This window comes from Arabidopsis lyrata (assembly GCF_000004255.2).
Source record: "Arabidopsis lyrata subsp. lyrata unplaced genomic scaffold ARALYscaffold_2, whole genome shotgun sequence".
NCBI classification, from domain to species: domain Eukaryota; kingdom Viridiplantae; phylum Streptophyta; class Magnoliopsida; order Brassicales; family Brassicaceae; genus Arabidopsis; species Arabidopsis lyrata.
This window is the reverse complement of record NW_003302554.1, coordinates 17,193,544-17,211,114: the sequence shown is the minus strand read 5'-3', so window position 1 is coordinate 17,211,114 and position 17,571 is coordinate 17,193,544. Positions and strand designations below refer to the sequence as shown.

The 17,571-nt window shown below is 33.4% G+C and overlaps 3 protein-coding genes across 3 annotated transcripts; all 3 read right to left on the bottom strand.

Annotated features, from left to right (window-relative positions):
- Positions 1 to 3,617: 3,617 nt before the first annotated feature.
- On the bottom strand, positions 3,618 to 5,318 carry LOC9323707 (AT-hook motif nuclear-localized protein 29). The gene has a single exon (XM_002887597.2). It carries the CDS (start codon positions 4,724 to 4,726, stop codon positions 3,842 to 3,844), a length of 885 nt encoding a protein of 294 aa, XP_002887643.2. The 5' UTR covers positions 4,727 to 5,318; the 3' UTR covers positions 3,618 to 3,841.
- A 6,772-nt stretch (positions 5,319 to 12,090) lies between these two features.
- LOC110231124 lies at positions 12,091 to 13,859 on the bottom strand. Its single transcript, XM_021036055.1, has 5 exons — positions 13,739 to 13,859; positions 13,539 to 13,665; positions 12,837 to 13,124; positions 12,565 to 12,759; positions 12,091 to 12,482 (listed from the first exon to the last, which is right to left on the bottom strand). Exons 1-5 carry the CDS (start codon positions 13,828 to 13,830, stop codon positions 12,237 to 12,239), a joined length of 948 nt encoding a protein of 315 aa, XP_020891714.1. The 5' UTR covers positions 13,831 to 13,859; the 3' UTR covers positions 12,091 to 12,236.
- A 1,350-nt stretch (positions 13,860 to 15,209) lies between these two features.
- LOC110224226 lies at positions 15,210 to 16,650 on the bottom strand. The gene is made up of 4 exons (XM_021010099.1): positions 16,630 to 16,650; positions 16,259 to 16,533; positions 16,030 to 16,129; positions 15,210 to 15,938 (listed from the first exon to the last, which is right to left on the bottom strand). Exons 1-4 carry the CDS (start codon positions 16,648 to 16,650, stop codon positions 15,240 to 15,242), a joined length of 1,095 nt encoding a protein of 364 aa, XP_020865758.1. The 3' UTR covers positions 15,210 to 15,239.
- Positions 16,651 to 17,571: the final 921 nt, after the last annotated feature.

The following is a 17,571-nucleotide window of genomic DNA, read 5'->3' as shown; positions in this document are numbered from 1 at the left end:
CTAGAAAATATGATTTTCACAGGAAAATTAAGTTTTGTACTTTTGGCGAGAAAATATGATTTTACGGTTTTAGTGGAAAACACAATTCTTCATTTTTTTTTGGGCGCAAAAGTCGTGATTTTATAGTTTTGGCGGAAAGATATGATTTTACGGTTTTGGCGGGAAAATATGATTTACGGTTTTGACGGGAAAATATGATTTGCTAGAAAATATGATTTCACGGTTTTGGCGAGAAAATATGATTTGCCAGAAAATATGATTTTACGGTTTTGGTGGAAAAACATGATTTTATGGTTTTGGCGGAAAAACATGATTTTGCGGTTTTGGCGGAAAAATATGATTTTGGCGGTTTTGGCGAAAAATATGATTTTGCGGTTTTAACAAATTCCACACTTTTCTATCAAAAATCATGATTTGACTTTTTGGCGGGAAAAAACACAATTCCGCGATTTTATGATTTTGACGGAAAATGATAATCCTTGATTTTACAATTTTTAGAGATTTTTTTTGTGTGCAAATATGTGACTTTTAGAATATAAAATGAGAAATCTATGTTCAAATAATGTTTATTTTTCATAGATTTCTCATTTTATATTCTAAAAATCAGCATTAATTAGACGTAATATTTTATATTTACATTTAACCTTTTTTATAATCTAATAATCTATGTTTATTTTTGTTTATCTATTTTCTAATGTGGATTTTTGTGTAACATGAAGTGATTTACTTATATAGTGATTTCAGACAAAAAAAAATTAGCAAAACATTCTTTAATAATATTCAATAATATAATAGTTTAGTAAACAATTTTTGTTTAAGTTATTTCTTCTTATAACTGCGAGGTTCTTGGTCGAAATTCATACCAATATATCTAGAATTTATGTAAAAAGTATGATATATATTATTTTCATGTAAAAACATTTACAATAACAAACCATAATAAAAAGGGTTGCCGGATTTTTCAGCCCCCAACTATTTGCAAACTCAAGGAATCCCCCTATACTTTTTCGCTCTTAAAAAATCACCAACAACTAACAATTTCCTTAATAAAACATCCTCAACTTTCAGATTCATCTTGATTAATACGCCTCCAATTGAACCGGCCATTAAACCGGGTTTAACCACAAATCCGCGTTTACTATACCGCGATTAGGATTACCCGCATAAGTAGGGTTGCCGGATTTTTCAGCCCCCAACTATTTGCAAACTTAAGGAATCCCCCTATACTTTTCGCTCTTAAAAAATCACCAACAACTAACAATTTCCTTAATAAAACATCCTCAACTTTCAGATTCATCTTGATTAATACGCCTCCAATTGAACCGGCCATTAAACCGGGTTTAACCACAAATCCGCGTTTACTATACCGCGATTAGGATTACCCGCATAAGTACCCATGACCCGAGAGTTAAAACGACGTCGTTTTGACTCGTCTCTTTTTCTCAAAACAAAGCCAAAACGACGGGTTGCCGGATTTTTCAGCCCCCAACTCGTCTCTTTAGCTTTGTGTTTTAGCTTTTGTAATGACTTTGTGCTTTAGCTTTTGTAATGACAAAATGACTTTGTGCTTTAGCTTTAGATTTGTGCTTTGTGTTCCTTTTGTAATGCTATGATAATGATGCAAGAATCCCCCTATTAAACTTGAGGAACCATTGTTGTTAACATCTAAATAGAGACATAATGATCCGAGAATAACATCCAAAAGATCAACATCCAAAAGATCAACATCTCGGGTCATAAGTACTTATGCGGGTAATCCTAATCGCGGTATAGTAAACGCGGATTTGTGGTTAAACCCGGTTTAATGGCCGGTTCAATTGGAGGCGTATTAATCAAGATGAATCTGAAAGTTGAGGATGTTTTATTAAGGAAATTGTTAGTTGTTGGTGATTTTTTAAGAGCGAAAAGTATAGGGGGATTCCTTGAGTTTGCAAATAGTTGGGGGCTGAAAAATTCGGCAACCCTACTTATGCGGGTAATCCTAATCGCGGTATAGTAAACGCGGATTTGTGGTTAAACCCGGTTTAATGGCCGGTTCAATTGGAGGCGTATTAATCAAGATGAATCTGAAAGTTGAGGATGTTTTATTAAGGAAATTGTTAGTTGTTGGTGATTTTTTAAGAGCGAAAAAGTATAGGGGGATTCCTTGAGTTTGCAAATAGTTGGGGGCTGAAAAATCCGGCAACCCTAAAAATGCTGTAGAATAATTCAAACCAAGATCCTTTTAGTCACATCTTGTGTCAAGCTTTGGCCCATACATAGTGTAGATATCTTCTTCTCCCCTGGAACAAAATTTATATCAATCCAATGATAATTCATATATAGGCAAACCTTCGCATTTACGTTTACTTATCAGCGTTCGTAGAACATACACAATGAACAAGATTTCTTATCCCAATTGTTGCTCAATTGCATGTAAGGCATATGAGACATGACATGAGCACATGGAAATCTTAAAAGATAAAGTCATAGTGCATGTATCTAAAAGGTCTCCAAGTACATTGCTCTTTATTCTCTTTACATGGTTCAAGCCCTAAAAAGTCAAATATAGGAAATTATGAAAAAATAAGATGTTTTTAATCCATCTCTCATTCCCATTGTATAACAAGTAAACCTGAGACTCAATTTCTTATATACATAAATGTGCCCCGTCTTCTCTTAGAAGCTCATTGGAGATATATCACCACAAATCTCTTTTGGACATGCATTGGTCATGTACAAGCTTTTTCTTTCACTTGTTTTTTAATATATTTTAATATATGTTTTCATACGGTCCATACATATCTCCCCTAGGGACTTGATGCATTACTCATTTTCACACATCTTGGTACTCAAAAACCCACTTGGCTATGTTGTTGTAGAATTTCTTAGTCCTCTAAGGGAAACTGATAAATTAAACTCCGAGACACAAATGTTTTTCATGTCTTCGTTTTGGCAGGTCATGTAATGTTCTCGTGTTTACGCCATTAACTAGTCGTCGTAACCGTCGAAAAATCATGTTTATTTCGTTGTAACGGATGAGCGAATCTTTTCTTATAATCGACAAAAAAGAGTATGCATCCGTAACCGCTATCTTTAAAACAATCTCATAGAATTCTAAAGCGTTATTTACTTTTTCGAAAATTTTCAAAGCGTTATTTACTTTTTCGCAAGTTTAAAGCGTTATTTCCGTGATTGATTGATTGAATCGAAGAAAGATTCATATCGATCTCATCGAAATACAAAGTAGAACTCAATTGGGTGAAACATGTATAATCAAATCAGGATTCCATGCATAAACAAGATATTCATATAGAGGATTTCCAAATCATAAAATCTGGAGGATTTATGTATGGTATCTACATGAATGAAAAAGAACCAGATGTTTGATTTGTTGGTTGATTACTTGATATACATAGTAACATAGACTGAGTGATTATATTACCTTTGATACCTACTCCAAAAAGGGCATTACACATATACCATATCCACGAAACCATTATGAGCCATTTCAATATTTATATAGATGTACTCAATAACTTTATTGTTATCCAATTATGCGAAGGTAACTAAATGATATATAAAAGTTGGCTTCTAAAAGCATTTTTATTGTGAACTCAAGCATATAACAAATGATATAGAGGGACAGCACGAAACCCTATTGATTAAAAAAGAAGAGAATATGCAGATGGGGAAGTATATTTGAAGACGAATTCAAATATTCATAAATGATCAACTAAATTTAAAACCAAACGAACCCCAAATCATTAAGAAGTCGCTATCATAAGATAAAAAATTTTCTTCTTATAATTCTGAAAAATGAAATTTGGTTACAGCTATGTTACGGACATAATTTTCAATTCTAAAAAGGTGGTCTTGGTGCGGCAGCGGCTCCCCAACCAAGCAAATGAGGATCACCGGAAAACTGATCATAACCACTCATGTTACCTCTTAACTGTCCTTGACCGGCTCCAGAAGGTGGTGATGATGACGTGGCCGTCGGTGGACCACCTCCTCCTCCTCCTCCTTCTCCAACTTCTCCAACTTCTCCTCCTGCCCCTTCTCCTCCTTCATCTTCAAGCGGAAGTCTTTCGAACGTTGCATTAGAGAACGATGCAGCCATTAGTATCACTGGACCCGAAGCCACAAGCGGAGCCACCACGTTTCCTCCGATCACCTGACCTTGAACGCCGGAAAGAAAGATAGAAAGACCACCGGATCCCGGCGGCGCAGGCGGAGGTAACACCGTACCGGTGAGGGAAAGTATCTCAAACCTTCCATGTAAAGCCACAACACCTCCGGTTCCACCATTAGCCCCATGAGCCGCTGCCGGCTGACGGAGACTGACGTTAGCCACCGTGCCGTTACCACTGAGTATGGAGACACCCCTCCCTCTCCGGCGAGCGTAAGTGGTAACGCTCTCAACTATGTCGGCTCCAGATGAGACTTCAAGAACATGAGATCTAAGCACGTTGGGGCTATCTCTTGTAACTATCACCGGTGGCTTCGGCTTGTTCTTAGATCCCGGAGGACGTCCACGTGGACGTTTTCCAGGAGTTGAACCCGAGGTAACTGGGTCGGAACCCGGATCCTTGTTGGAGTCAGATTCATCATCTGATTGCTGCTGCTGAGGCTGAGGCAAAGGCTGAAGTTGAGGCTGAGGTTGAAGCTGGTGTTGAAGCTCAGGCCTGAAGAGGTTGTGAAAGTATCTAGAAGCTCCTCCGGTTTGATCGTAACCACCGTCCATGGCCGCCGCATCTACTGACTCTTCTTGCTCTTGTGGCTCATATATATAAAGATATTGTGAGGGTGAAGATAGAATTCATATGAGAGAAACTTTGAGATCCATTGGAGAAGTCAAATTTCAGGGGGTGAGGAGCCAATGGCTTGAGTTGATCGGTTACACAAGCCGACAAAAACAGAGCTAAGAGACACAAATCAAAAGGGTATGCTGCTTTGTGTGTTAAACCCTAACTCGCTTTAGGGCAAGAGAAGAGAGATTCTTCACCCGAGACGGTGTCGTATTAATTGATGTGAAAAGAATTTTAGAGAAGCTTCAAATTAATTCATGTGCTGAGGACTGAGAGTGAGTGACTCTCTGCAATACTTTTTCTTGAACGAGGAAAGCAAAAAAAAATAAAAAAGCAATTGATACACCGAAAATTTAGCTGAATATCATTCCTTTCGCATTAAAAAATAATATACATACTGTATATAAAATACTCATAGTGGCATATTAATATACGCATAATTGCATATTAATAATATACTTGAAATCCATGAAAAGACAAGGGTTTCGAGTTTTCTTCTCTGGATATATTCATTTCCTTTTTTGGCTTATAGCTCCAAACGAGAAAATAAAGGAAAACTTTTAAGAGTTAAAACTTATATCTCTTATAAGAAAAGGAAACTAAGAAAAAAGTTTGCAATTTAAAAGCCAAAGATAATTTGAATAGGAGATTGAAGAAACATGATGATATTAAATTGTTGGGAACAAAAAAATGTTGGAAATTATTATTTTTGTTAAAATTGTAGGAAATTATAATATAGAAACCAAACAAGAAGTCTAGATATAAATTATTTTATTGAAAGAAAAAGTCATATATCAATTTCCCCACATTATAATGTCATATACTCTCTCATTTAAAGCTAATTCATACATATATAAAAAAAAGTTGCACTTTTACTTTTCATTAATACACAATATCAAAAAAGTTATTGGTCAATGCATATTATAAGAACATAGATAAAACAGAAATTTTAACAAACATCTCTTTTGAAAATATAAAACGATATTTATTACTCTCTCCGTTTCAATTTAGTTGTCGTTTTAACACTTAAATTTTGTTTTACAATAGTTGTCGTTTTAGATTTTTAATGCAGATATTTGGTAAAAATTCTAATTTTATTTTGACTGTTTTAATGTTTGACCAGTAAAAAAAAATTCAAGAATATATTAAACAAAAATAAAGTAGAAAATTTAATTGTTTTCTTAATTTTTTGTGTAAAACCTTTAAACTACAAGTAATTTAAAAGGGATGGAGTATGAATTAAAATTTAAGTGTTAAAACAATACTTAATTTTTAAAAGAGAAATTGCACTAAATAACCTAAAAAAAAAAAAAATTAAATATTTAACCTCTAACCCCACTATTCACTCTCTTTCTCTTCCTATCTCTTTCTACCCTTCTTTCTAAAAAACTAATTTTTCTTTTTTTTTGGATTATTCACCTAAATCACCCTTTTTAAAAAAGGGAGTAGATGACAAAAAAAAAAATGAAAGTGAATATCAATTGTTAGCCATGAATCGAATTGCCTTGAAGCGTGTGCATGTAACGCCTTCTACTATCAATTTCATCATTTTCTTCTGAAACGAGGATTCTGTCTATTCAAAAACAATTTCAGTTTCGAAATTTTTTTGGGTCATATATTCTAAATTACTTTAGAAAATTAACCCAGCAGTCCACAATCAAAAATTTTAAGAACTAATATTAAATTATAAGTATATAAAGAACATATACCAATCTATTTACTATCAATTGATTTTAAGTTAGAAATTAGTGAAATTTAATATGGTCTGAGAGCTTCATATATAATTTTTTTACCGATTTTAGAATGGAATTTGGTTCAAAAATAAACAGATAAGTGTCAAAACGTGTTAAGTGTCTACATTGAAAATTTGATATCCATACCATAACGAAAGTTTGAAAAAAACCAATAATTAGTATATAAGAAACATGAATCAAACCGTTCTTTGCCATTTTTATGAGTTTGAGATTTATGAAACTTAAAATTTATTAATTTGCTAATTATGGTACTGCATGTAAATGTTTTTTTAATATATCAAACACATAAAAAAGTAAGCCGATTTTTATTTTTATTTTTAGTTTAACGAGGTTCATTGGACCTCCTCTCAATCTTTTGCTAAGAGGTATTGCAAATTAAATTGTCTTTTTCAGTATATCTAACACAGAAACAAAAAAACAATTTTTTTTGTCATCGAGATTCATTAGATTTTTTCTTAATTTAATACTGAGAGTTGTAATCGAACTCTCATGTTTAAGTGCCATTCATATAATAGATTGCAACGCCACTTGTTCTAGAAAGATTTGAGCTAGTATGTTTATTCTTTGAAACGTTTGAATATGAACCGTATTTAGAAAACTATTGTTATGCGTAATTGCTTTCAACGTTTCAGAATACTTCTAATTGTTTAACCGTGCCTTAGTTGATTAACTAACAGCATTTAATATTAATTTGCACACATATTCCCTCCTCTATATGCTACTACTCGATCTTTGTGGTGCCAAGCTATATATTAAAGAAATTGAAATTCTTACCAAAGTTTCCCCACTTGTTTAATATGTATTATTATTTATCCACTTTTACTGTACTAGAAAGGGGGTCGGACATAAGTCGCATAACTAAGAATAATTTAGTTGATAAGAACGGATAATTAACGATATCTTTTTCCTTCATACTAAATGAATATTTGGTGTAGCAATTTTTTTTACAACTAACTCATGGTTGTCTAATATGTATGTGAGGTAAAAAATACATATATATGTGCATTAGTGCATATCCAAAAGCATTTGTGTGCACACATTAAATTATTTGATGATCGAAGCATGTCAGTACTTTACAAATGATTCATATGTGAAAGCTCTAGAATATGCAACGAACAGACAATAAGAATTGAAAATGAGTTTATAGATAACAAATTACTTGGTTGCACATAGCTCTGAAGAAAATTGAAGGCTAGCTGAAGATTGGACCAAACATAAAAATAAATTGACGAGGGAAAATTAACCATTAATAACTGCTAAATAAGGTTAACATAGAAATGTCTAATTTCTAAATCGAAAGATCGAAAACATGGAGCTAAGTAACTGAAAGTTTTGAGAGGAATAAAAAAACAGAAGATGTGGAATAGACTAATTTCTTAGTTATTGAAGTGAAAGGAATTGAGATATTAAATTATCAAAAAAAAAAAGGAATTGAGATATCTTTATTTTGATCATAGAATATTAGAATGTAATGATATTTTTTTTGGACAAATGATGCATTAGAAAAAACTCTCACGTTGATATATCTACTTCATGTAGTAGACATGAAATGTGGATCTTGTTGGGACGAAAAAGAGAATTGTAAAGATGTGTGGATTTAGTTACCTTTGAAGCAGTCTCTTTAACGTGGATGCATATGCCTCACGCAACCAAGTAGTCTCAATCAGAGCCGTTCATTTACATGACCGGCGACAATCAGACGACTATCATGACGTGACGATGCAATCGCACAGTCTGCTTGATACACACGTGCACGGGGCAAAAGTCACGTGCGGTCAAAATGTCAGAGCAGAAGCTGAGCTGTTGTACCACGTGGAGGTGGTCGGAAGCATCGGTACTTGTTCCACGTGGAGGTTTCCCCCAATCTATCTTACCACACATAGGTATTTAATACCTCTAGTTACGTTTTTCCAAATGTTTATATAATTAAATTTATCATATCCGAATCCTTCAAAATTCAATTACGTTTTTTTTTCCTAAACATAAGTTCTGTTAAAACACCTACCGGGGTTGAGTTCTTTCTAATCAAGGATCGGTTCTATATAAAATATTAAAAATATATATTTTAAATTAAGTTTGAATATGGCCCATAATATTTTCTGTATCTAATATTTGTAAAGTTGCACTTGAAAATGATTGACTACATGGTTATAACATGATGCACGACATATCATCAAGTTTTATTATATTATAGTGTACAATAAGATTTATGTCTGAATTAACTGATTGAGAATTGAGACCATTACTATATTGGTCGAATCTCACAAACTACCATAAAATTCTATTAGTGTCATATTCAGAAGTTTTTAAAGATTAGTTAGTCGTAATACATGATCTCCCCCATATATAGTTTCCTACAAATAAAACGATCATCAACCTATACATCACTGGACTACAACACATTTGTGACAAAATCATTTATTTTATTAATATACAAATGATACCAAACAGGTGGCCTCCGAATCTATATAGTCGTTGGATTGGACCTCAAGTTGCATAATGCGTTGCATATGTTAGTAGTGATTAGTAACGTTACGTTACTAGGAACTAACACCCCATACAAAATTCAATCCTTTCCATCCTTACCGTCCACGTGGTACATAACGATTGATTAGATTTTGAACTGAGATCATCTCGGGACCCGTACATAAATACTCTCATCGTCGGTCCATGTATTGTTTTTCTTATTACAAGATCGAAGTTTGGTCTTTATAAAAAAAAAGGGCCAATAGGGGATGAATCCAAAATTTGAGTTCTATGGCTATTAGATTCACAATGTATATGCATATGTATGTAATATGCATAGTAAATGTTTTATATAGTTAAGAATAATCAAAAACAAAAGTTATATGGTTAAACTAATGGGTTATGGACTAAAGTAATTATTTGCCAGCAATCCTGTGGAGCGACTAATAATGTAATAAGTCCTCACAAATCATTTTAAATTGTTGACAAACGAAGATGATCACAATTCATTATCATTGAATTTTATGATACAACTTTAACAAAAAGTTAATAAGTAAAAGAAAAAAAAGATGATTACGGCTTACGGGTCAACATTTTTAACAATACCTTTTTTCTCATTTTCATAGATCTTTTTGGTGACTAGTTATGTGCCACTATAACCCGGTAACCCCATCCACCAATTATCATGTCTTTTTCATTATTATATTTTATGTGTTGTGAACTGTGTCTTTCATTAATAGAAAAAGGGATATATATACAAGGATAATAGCAGGATACAGAGAATAAGGTAAAACCCTAATGGGCTGTGGGCCAGTTATGGAGTCCATCCATATGGTTTATAACACTCCCCCTTGGAAGACATAACCGTGCCCGATACTAAACCGGGATCTCTATAATGCGCTGGGGAATGTTGCCTCATTAAAACCTTACCAGGAAAACCCAGTGGGACAAAACCATGGTGAAGGAAAAAGAGTACAACACGCATTACTCCCCCTGATTTGAGCATCACTGTAGATCCTTAAGTCCGTGCATCCCGATCTGATGAATGAGCTTCCGGAACGTTGAAGTCGGCAATGATTTGGTGAATAGGTCGGCTGAATTCTCACTTGACCGGATCTGTTGAACTTTGACCTGACCGTCCTTCTGTAATTCATGAGTGAATAAGAGTTTTGGCAAAATGTGCTTCGTCCGGTCTCTCTTAATGTAGCCATCCTTGAGTTGAGCAATACAGGCTGTGTTGTCTTCAAATATGATGGTCTTTGATGTAGTAGTAGCTGCGCCTTAAGGAAGGCTGCCTACGTACCCGTGGAAGGGATCAAGCCACACGTAGTTCCTATTCATTGACCATGCCATAATCTGATCTTATGAATAACCTGCATCAGCAAATCAAACTAAACCAAAGCAAACTGGACCTTCTTTGGTTAGATCAGTATAGAATAAACCCAAGTAAACAACGCAGGAAGAATAAACTTTAAAATTTAACCAAACCTTCCTTTAAACCTTTCCAGTGCCTTTGGGTTGATCATGAACTAAATTTAGACAGGAGACTCACGGCAAAACAAATGTTTGGTCTAGTGTGTCTAGCCAAATTCATTAGAACTCCTATGGCACTGAGGTATGGCATTTCCGGACTGAATGGATCACTATCCAATTTGAGGCTTCTCACCACCATTGGGCCTGGTCAATGGGCGGGCCTGGTCCTTATTAAATCTCCTTGAGTACTCTTTCAGTGTATGCCATTTGATGCACAAGGATTCCATTATTCACGTACTCAGGTTGTAATCCCAAACAGAACTTAATTATTGCCTAGGTCTTTCATTTGAGATTCTTTCTTTAGATATACTCAACTGTTTGGGCGATTATCCAGAGGTTTAAATCATTCATATACACTGCTATGATTACAAATCCTTTGTTTGCAAACTTCTTGATAAAAATACATGGACTGATCGGATCGTTTTTATAGCCTTCTCTGATGAGATATTCGCTTAACCGGTTATACCACATACGTCCGCTTTGTTTCAATCCATATAAGGATTTGTCCAGCCTTATGCAGTGCTGTTCTCGAAAATCTTTCTTATCTTTGAGCTCAATACCCTCTGGTAATCTCATATATTATCCAGTGGACTTATATAAATATGCAGGCATTACATCCATTAGCCGCAAATCTTTCTCTTTTATATAGCCAGACTTAACAAAAATTTAAATGTCTTAGCATCCACCACAGGGGAGTATATCTCCTCTAATTCTGGTCTTTGTGTGAATCCTTGTGCGACAAGCCGTGTCTGATATATCACGCTTTCACTATGTTTATTTCACATAATCACAAAGACTCATTTCACTACAAGAAAATAGTGATATTACAACAATAAAATTTGTTGCAATAATTTAACATATCGTTGCAACTCATGACATTGCAACAAAATTGAGACACATTTTGTATTGTTGCAGTTTGAGCGTTGCAAATTCGCATTTGTTGCACATATGTTGCAATATTTACAATGAACTAGCTTCTTGCAATATATGTCGTATTAATGCAACATTACTATTGTAGTAAATTTGTCGTATAATTGTAACGTACGTTTGCAACTCTTAATTGTTACAATTTATTGTCACATATAACGTGTAGCAAATAACATTACAAATTTACAATGAATTAATTTATTGCTATATATGTTGTATTATTGCAATAATATTCATGCAGCAAAATAGAGGTATAATTAGGACGTTTTAGTGCAACTATGAATCGTCATAATTAAAAGCTACGTAAAATATAAAGCAAATATTATTGCAAATTTGCAGTAATTATTTTTTCATATATACTTGTTGCATATATTTTATGACGATGATCAAAACAAAATTTGTTGCAAATATGGCTAGTGCAAATTATATTCGTCGGATTATTACGACATATGTGTAGTCACAAATCCATTGCATATTCGTAAGGTTGCAATTCATTTTGCAACATTAGTTTTAATCAATGTATTTTGCTATATTTTTTTCTTCGGCACATTAGTTATTAATAAACAATTGTTTATTTAATATTTTATTAAAATAAAATAAATATTCTGATAATAACATAGTAAAAGAAAAACTTATTTTATTAAATAATCAAATATTGAAATATTCCAGCAATGCATAAAAAATAGTAGAAAACAACCAGCAATAAATAAAAACGAAATTCATAATAAAAACTTAAAAAGCAAAGCTAAAACAACTAAGTGAACACTTAGTTGTTTACACCAGTAGAGGATAGACGAGGGGACAATAACTCGAGCATTTTCTGGAGTCCTTCAAGCTTGTTGAGCCTCTCTTTGATTTCCATATTTTCTTGATAAATCTCTTCTAATTTTTGTTTGAAAGCCGCCTCGTTTTCCATGTGATTTTCAAAGATAGCCGAAACTCCACCTTTGCCAGAGAATTCACTGAGAAGAGCTCCTAGACCGAACACACGACCGTTTGTTGCCTCTACAATCTGTAGTATATAGTAAAATTTTTGTAAGACAACTTAGAATATTTGAGATTCAATAGAAATTTTAAAGAAATTATTATGTTACCTTTAAATACATTTCATTCTTTTTTTCATGAGTTAGCTCTTCGGCTGGTGGGATTTCATCTTCAAAAAGATCAGCTACATTCTTCTCAAATCCCTCACTAATCTGCTTTGCCCTCTCATCAACAAATGATCCATCAGGTTTCTTGTGGGTCTCTCGAAGAACATCAATGTATGATGCATCTCCCGTTTTTTCTTTCTACAAAATATAAACACAAACATTATAATCAAATTTTAGAAACTGTTTTTTATCTTGAAAAAATTAGTATTACTTACCAAAAGATCAGCAACTTTGGCATACGAACGTGAACCCGCTCGATGCTTATGAGGTCCCAAACCATTTCGGTCAGACATCCGGCTCTTGGAAGCTTTTTTGCTTCTCTCCTTAGCTTTTTCTGTTCCCCAATACTCAACCAGAATTTTGTATTGATCATCAAGGATCCAGTATGGCATTTTACCTCTTTCTTTAACTCGGCTAATCATATCAATTAGCTTAGTTGCAGCACATTTGTGAAACATCGTTTTCACCTCTAATTCAATTGTGGGATGCCAATTGAATTTCCTCTAAAAAATACAAAAAGTTAATATAATGTAACTTCATTACGCTTATAGAAAATAAATAGGTTGATTAATTTTATTATGACTATATAAAATAAATAGGTTTATATAAAATAAATAGTGGACTCTAGAATCTAATTATATATCTTTATTACGATTCTTGTAAAATGAACTTTAGAGATATAAGTATAGACACGTGAAGTTTAGTGTACATGTCAATATTTATATCTCTAAAGTTCACGTGTCGATACTTAATACATGTATGGTTCAATTAAACTATTATGAACAAGGTGATCAACGTTATGCATGTTTATTAATTTGTACTTTATTAATATTATTGTCAATAAAATCTGATGGACGAATATAACAATATTACTCTTGCTAATTAAATGTATAAAAAATTAAAAAAGAAACCATTACCTTAAATGTGTTAAACCATCGCTCTTTCACATTTATTGGTGTTGTTGAATAATTTCGATACGCACCAGGAAAGTCAGATCGAATTATTGTTCTTATCTCACTAGTGATTACAGAATCACGTTTGAACCTGAAAATGAAATCAAAATAATTAAACCAATAATACTAAATAAAAGTTCATAAATATTTATATTTCTTCTTACCACAACGTTCCATTCAATCTTGATGGATTAAGAACACCTAAAACACCTGGAGCGCCTCCTTGAATTTGATTTTCATTTTCCATAGGATTCATCTAAGAAAAAAACTATGTTAATACTGAAACAAAACTTATACCACTTAACGCAAAAGCTATATTGCTAATCAGATCTGATAACAAAATTGGTTAACGAAAAACTGTGTTTACCTTTAGAAAAGAAATGTTGCTTGTTAATGTGTTGTATTGATGAAAGCACATCCTTAATCTATATATATATATATATATATATATATATATATATATATTAAATTGAATAAAATAAAATCTTATATTTGATACCAAATAATACTGGATATAGCCAAATCTTTAAAGTATTATTGAAACTAAAACAAATAAGAAGCGGCAAGAGGTGAAGTTGTGTTTAACTAAATGAATTAGAGAGGATTCGGGAAATGAGAAAAACATTTAAGCGGCAAACTGTGGCGGGGAAAAAACTTTAGGATATTTGACAATATTTACCACGTGGACCTAAGGAACATTATCAAACACTTTTTTTTTTGTCATCAACATTATCAAACACTTGTAAGATAATTTCGTGGCAGCAGAATGGTAAAGAATCAAAATTGGAATATCAAAACAAAGATCTCCATAATAATAAAAATAATGCATTAATTTAAGATGCAACAATAAAATCTTCTGAACAAACTACTCTATAAAATACTTTAAGAGCTCTTTTTGTTTCTTTTTATTCCTTACTTTCTAAAACAAAATAAAACAAGAAGAAAACATGGAGAAAAACATCAAAGAAAAAGAACAAGGTAAGTACTCAAGGGATGTTTACATGATAAAATCATACTCTACCCAGAAGTTTGATTTAAACAAGTCACCTGATGATCAACAAGAAGAAGAAGAGATTCATGCCAAAAAAGAAGTTGAAAAAGCTATGATATTGGATATGTTGAAGATTTATTTACCCAAGCTTTTTTAGTTTTTATTGATTTCTCTTAATTTTCTGTTGGGATATTTATGTTTTTTCTTATATTACTCAATAAAACAAAAAACAATGGAAGTACTCTTTTGGTTTTATGACCGTATGTCAACGTATGGATAGCGCAACCCTCGTGTTTAGTTGCCACCGTTGAGATATATAATTAATATGAAGTAGCAATGCATCACGATTGCCCCATATATATGGTGATTGAATCATATGCAATTAAGAGCTATTTCACTTGAACCAATAGTTTCATCGGCTCCTTCACCTGAAGACTCATCTCTCGAGTCGATATACACTAATGCACCATTAGTAGTTGATTCTTGGATTCTTTGATAGTTCAACGAGTCATTCAATTAGGGTAAACTAAAGAAACCAAAACCAGAGACATAGATATTCCGAAACAAATTCAAAATAAAATATCCATAAGAAAATAGCAAAATTAAAAATTTCTTTTTTGACGAAAAACTTTAAAAGGGTATATATCAGTAAAACTTTCAAAAACTAGAGTATATCAGTCTGAATTGTCTTCGGTTGTGTCAGAATCATTAGATTTATCACCTGAATCTGAATCTAATTCTTCATCAACAACATTTTCGAGGGTTACAAATTGGCCTAGCTGATCAGCTAAATCATCAACTATTATAAATGGATCAGCCTCAACTAACGTATAATCATTCTCATACTGCAAAGGACTCAAATCCTCCTCTTCACTGGATATAATCTTTCCTCTTGGTGGTATCCTTATTGCAGCATACCAATCACCCTTCTTTTTACTAAGACGAGGATATGATACAAAACATACCTGATCTGCTTGGCTAGAAAGAATGAAAGGATCGTACTTTCCGTATTGACTAGCGCAATTAACATCGATTATCCCCGATTTGTTTCTCCGTATACCTTTACCCATTGTTGAGTCATACCAATTGCATCTAAAGAGAACAACTCGGAGACCAACAATTCCCGGATAATAGAGCTCTAATATTTGTGTTACGATTCCGTAAAACTCAGGTTCTTCATTAGAATCACAGGAAGATGCCCCTTTCACACAAACACCATAGTTGAATGTTTTTCGATCTTTTCCGTGTTCAAACGTGTGAAAGTTGTACCCTCGAGTAAAAAACATCGGCCAAGTTGTTACTTTAGTTGCCGGACCTTGTACCAATTCATGTAACCATATTGGATAAACACTCCGGTTTGTGTCGAGTTGAATCTGAAAAAAAAGATGAATAATTAAACTTAAACGTAACAATAAGCAACATATTTTACTTTCATAATTAAACATATATTAATTAAATACTTACATGCTTCTGCAACCATGATGTAAAATGCAATTCTTTTAACTCATGTAATTGAGGCGTATTAGTAAATGAATATGTCTTTTTCATGTCTTCCTCAAACAACCTATAAAAGAAAGTATAAAATATGAGTATTAAAAAAATAAATTTAAAGACGTACTCAACGTCAACTAAGAATACGTTGGACATGAATCATTACACAAATATATTTAATCAAATTAGAAAGATATCATACCTTTCAAAACGTTGTAGATAGCCACAATTCAAAAGGACATATGAATGGGCATGGTTGTAATCTTTAGAATCTAACCAAACATCTTTAGTCTTACCACTACCTCGTCCATCTTGTACAAATATCTCAGGAATATCTGGAAATGAATAATCATATGCGACGCCTCCATCATCATTGCGAGGTTCATTTCGACTCTTGGTTTGGATATGAGCTTCGAAATAATAAGAGCTGAAATCTGAAATTTCCTCGTTCACATATTGTTCCACGATAGATATTTTCTGCAAGATATTTTTACATGTCGTAATAATCTTGCTAATTTGCAACACAAAAATGCAACAAATTGTTTTATTGTTATTTTGCAATAAACTTGTAACAAAATTGTAACTTGCACTCATCGTTGCAAAAATATTGCATATTTTGTTACTAAATTTTAACGAATACAGTCATTGCAAAAATATCGTTGCAATAACACTGTTTTCTTGTAGTGTTTGTCCCACTGGCTTTACATTGAATGGTGTTCTTCGTATTGGACCAAACACATTCTTCTTCTTAATGATTATTAGCTCCACGTTTTATGGTCTTGTACCATTTTAATCAATCAGGTCTTTGAGTGCACTCTAGTATAGACGTGGGCTCCTGATCCTCATTCATTTCAGTTGCTATCTTGTACGCAAATATTTTATCATTGATGTCGACATCTTTTCGGTTCCATTGTATTCTAGACATGATATAGTTTATAGAGATCTCTTTACACCTTCAGGACCTTGAGGTTTGGCGTCCCAAACCTCATTGATTGGTACCTTAGGGTTATGTCTATTAGCCGGCCATGTCTATGGTTTCTTGAACCTTCTCGGTTTCCCTTGCACCTTTCTTTGATTTCCGAGGGTTCTTGTCTTTGGAACCTTTTGGGTCTACCACATTTCTTACGTGTTGTAGCCTCTGTAGCAACTTGATTGTGTTCCTTGTAAACATCAATACGTACTGGTGCATTACAAGCTGGTATGTACGATTTTGTTACTCTCTTTGGGTCATTATAGGAATCTTGGCAACTGTTTTAGCTAGCTTTTGCAGATATATAGTCTTTTGGATCTCTGATGGAGTCCGAGGATCTTGCCATGTGAAGGATGTTTGATTCCATGTAAGTTCTTTGACCAGCTTGTTAGTCTCTCCACCCAGTGTTGGGAAAACGGATTCATTGAGATGACAATCCTTGAATCTGGCCTTTGGCTCGAGATACTTAATGATGGTGGGAGAATCATTGTTAACGTATATTCCCATCCCCTTTTGAGGTCCCATCATTTGCTCTCTGTGGTGGT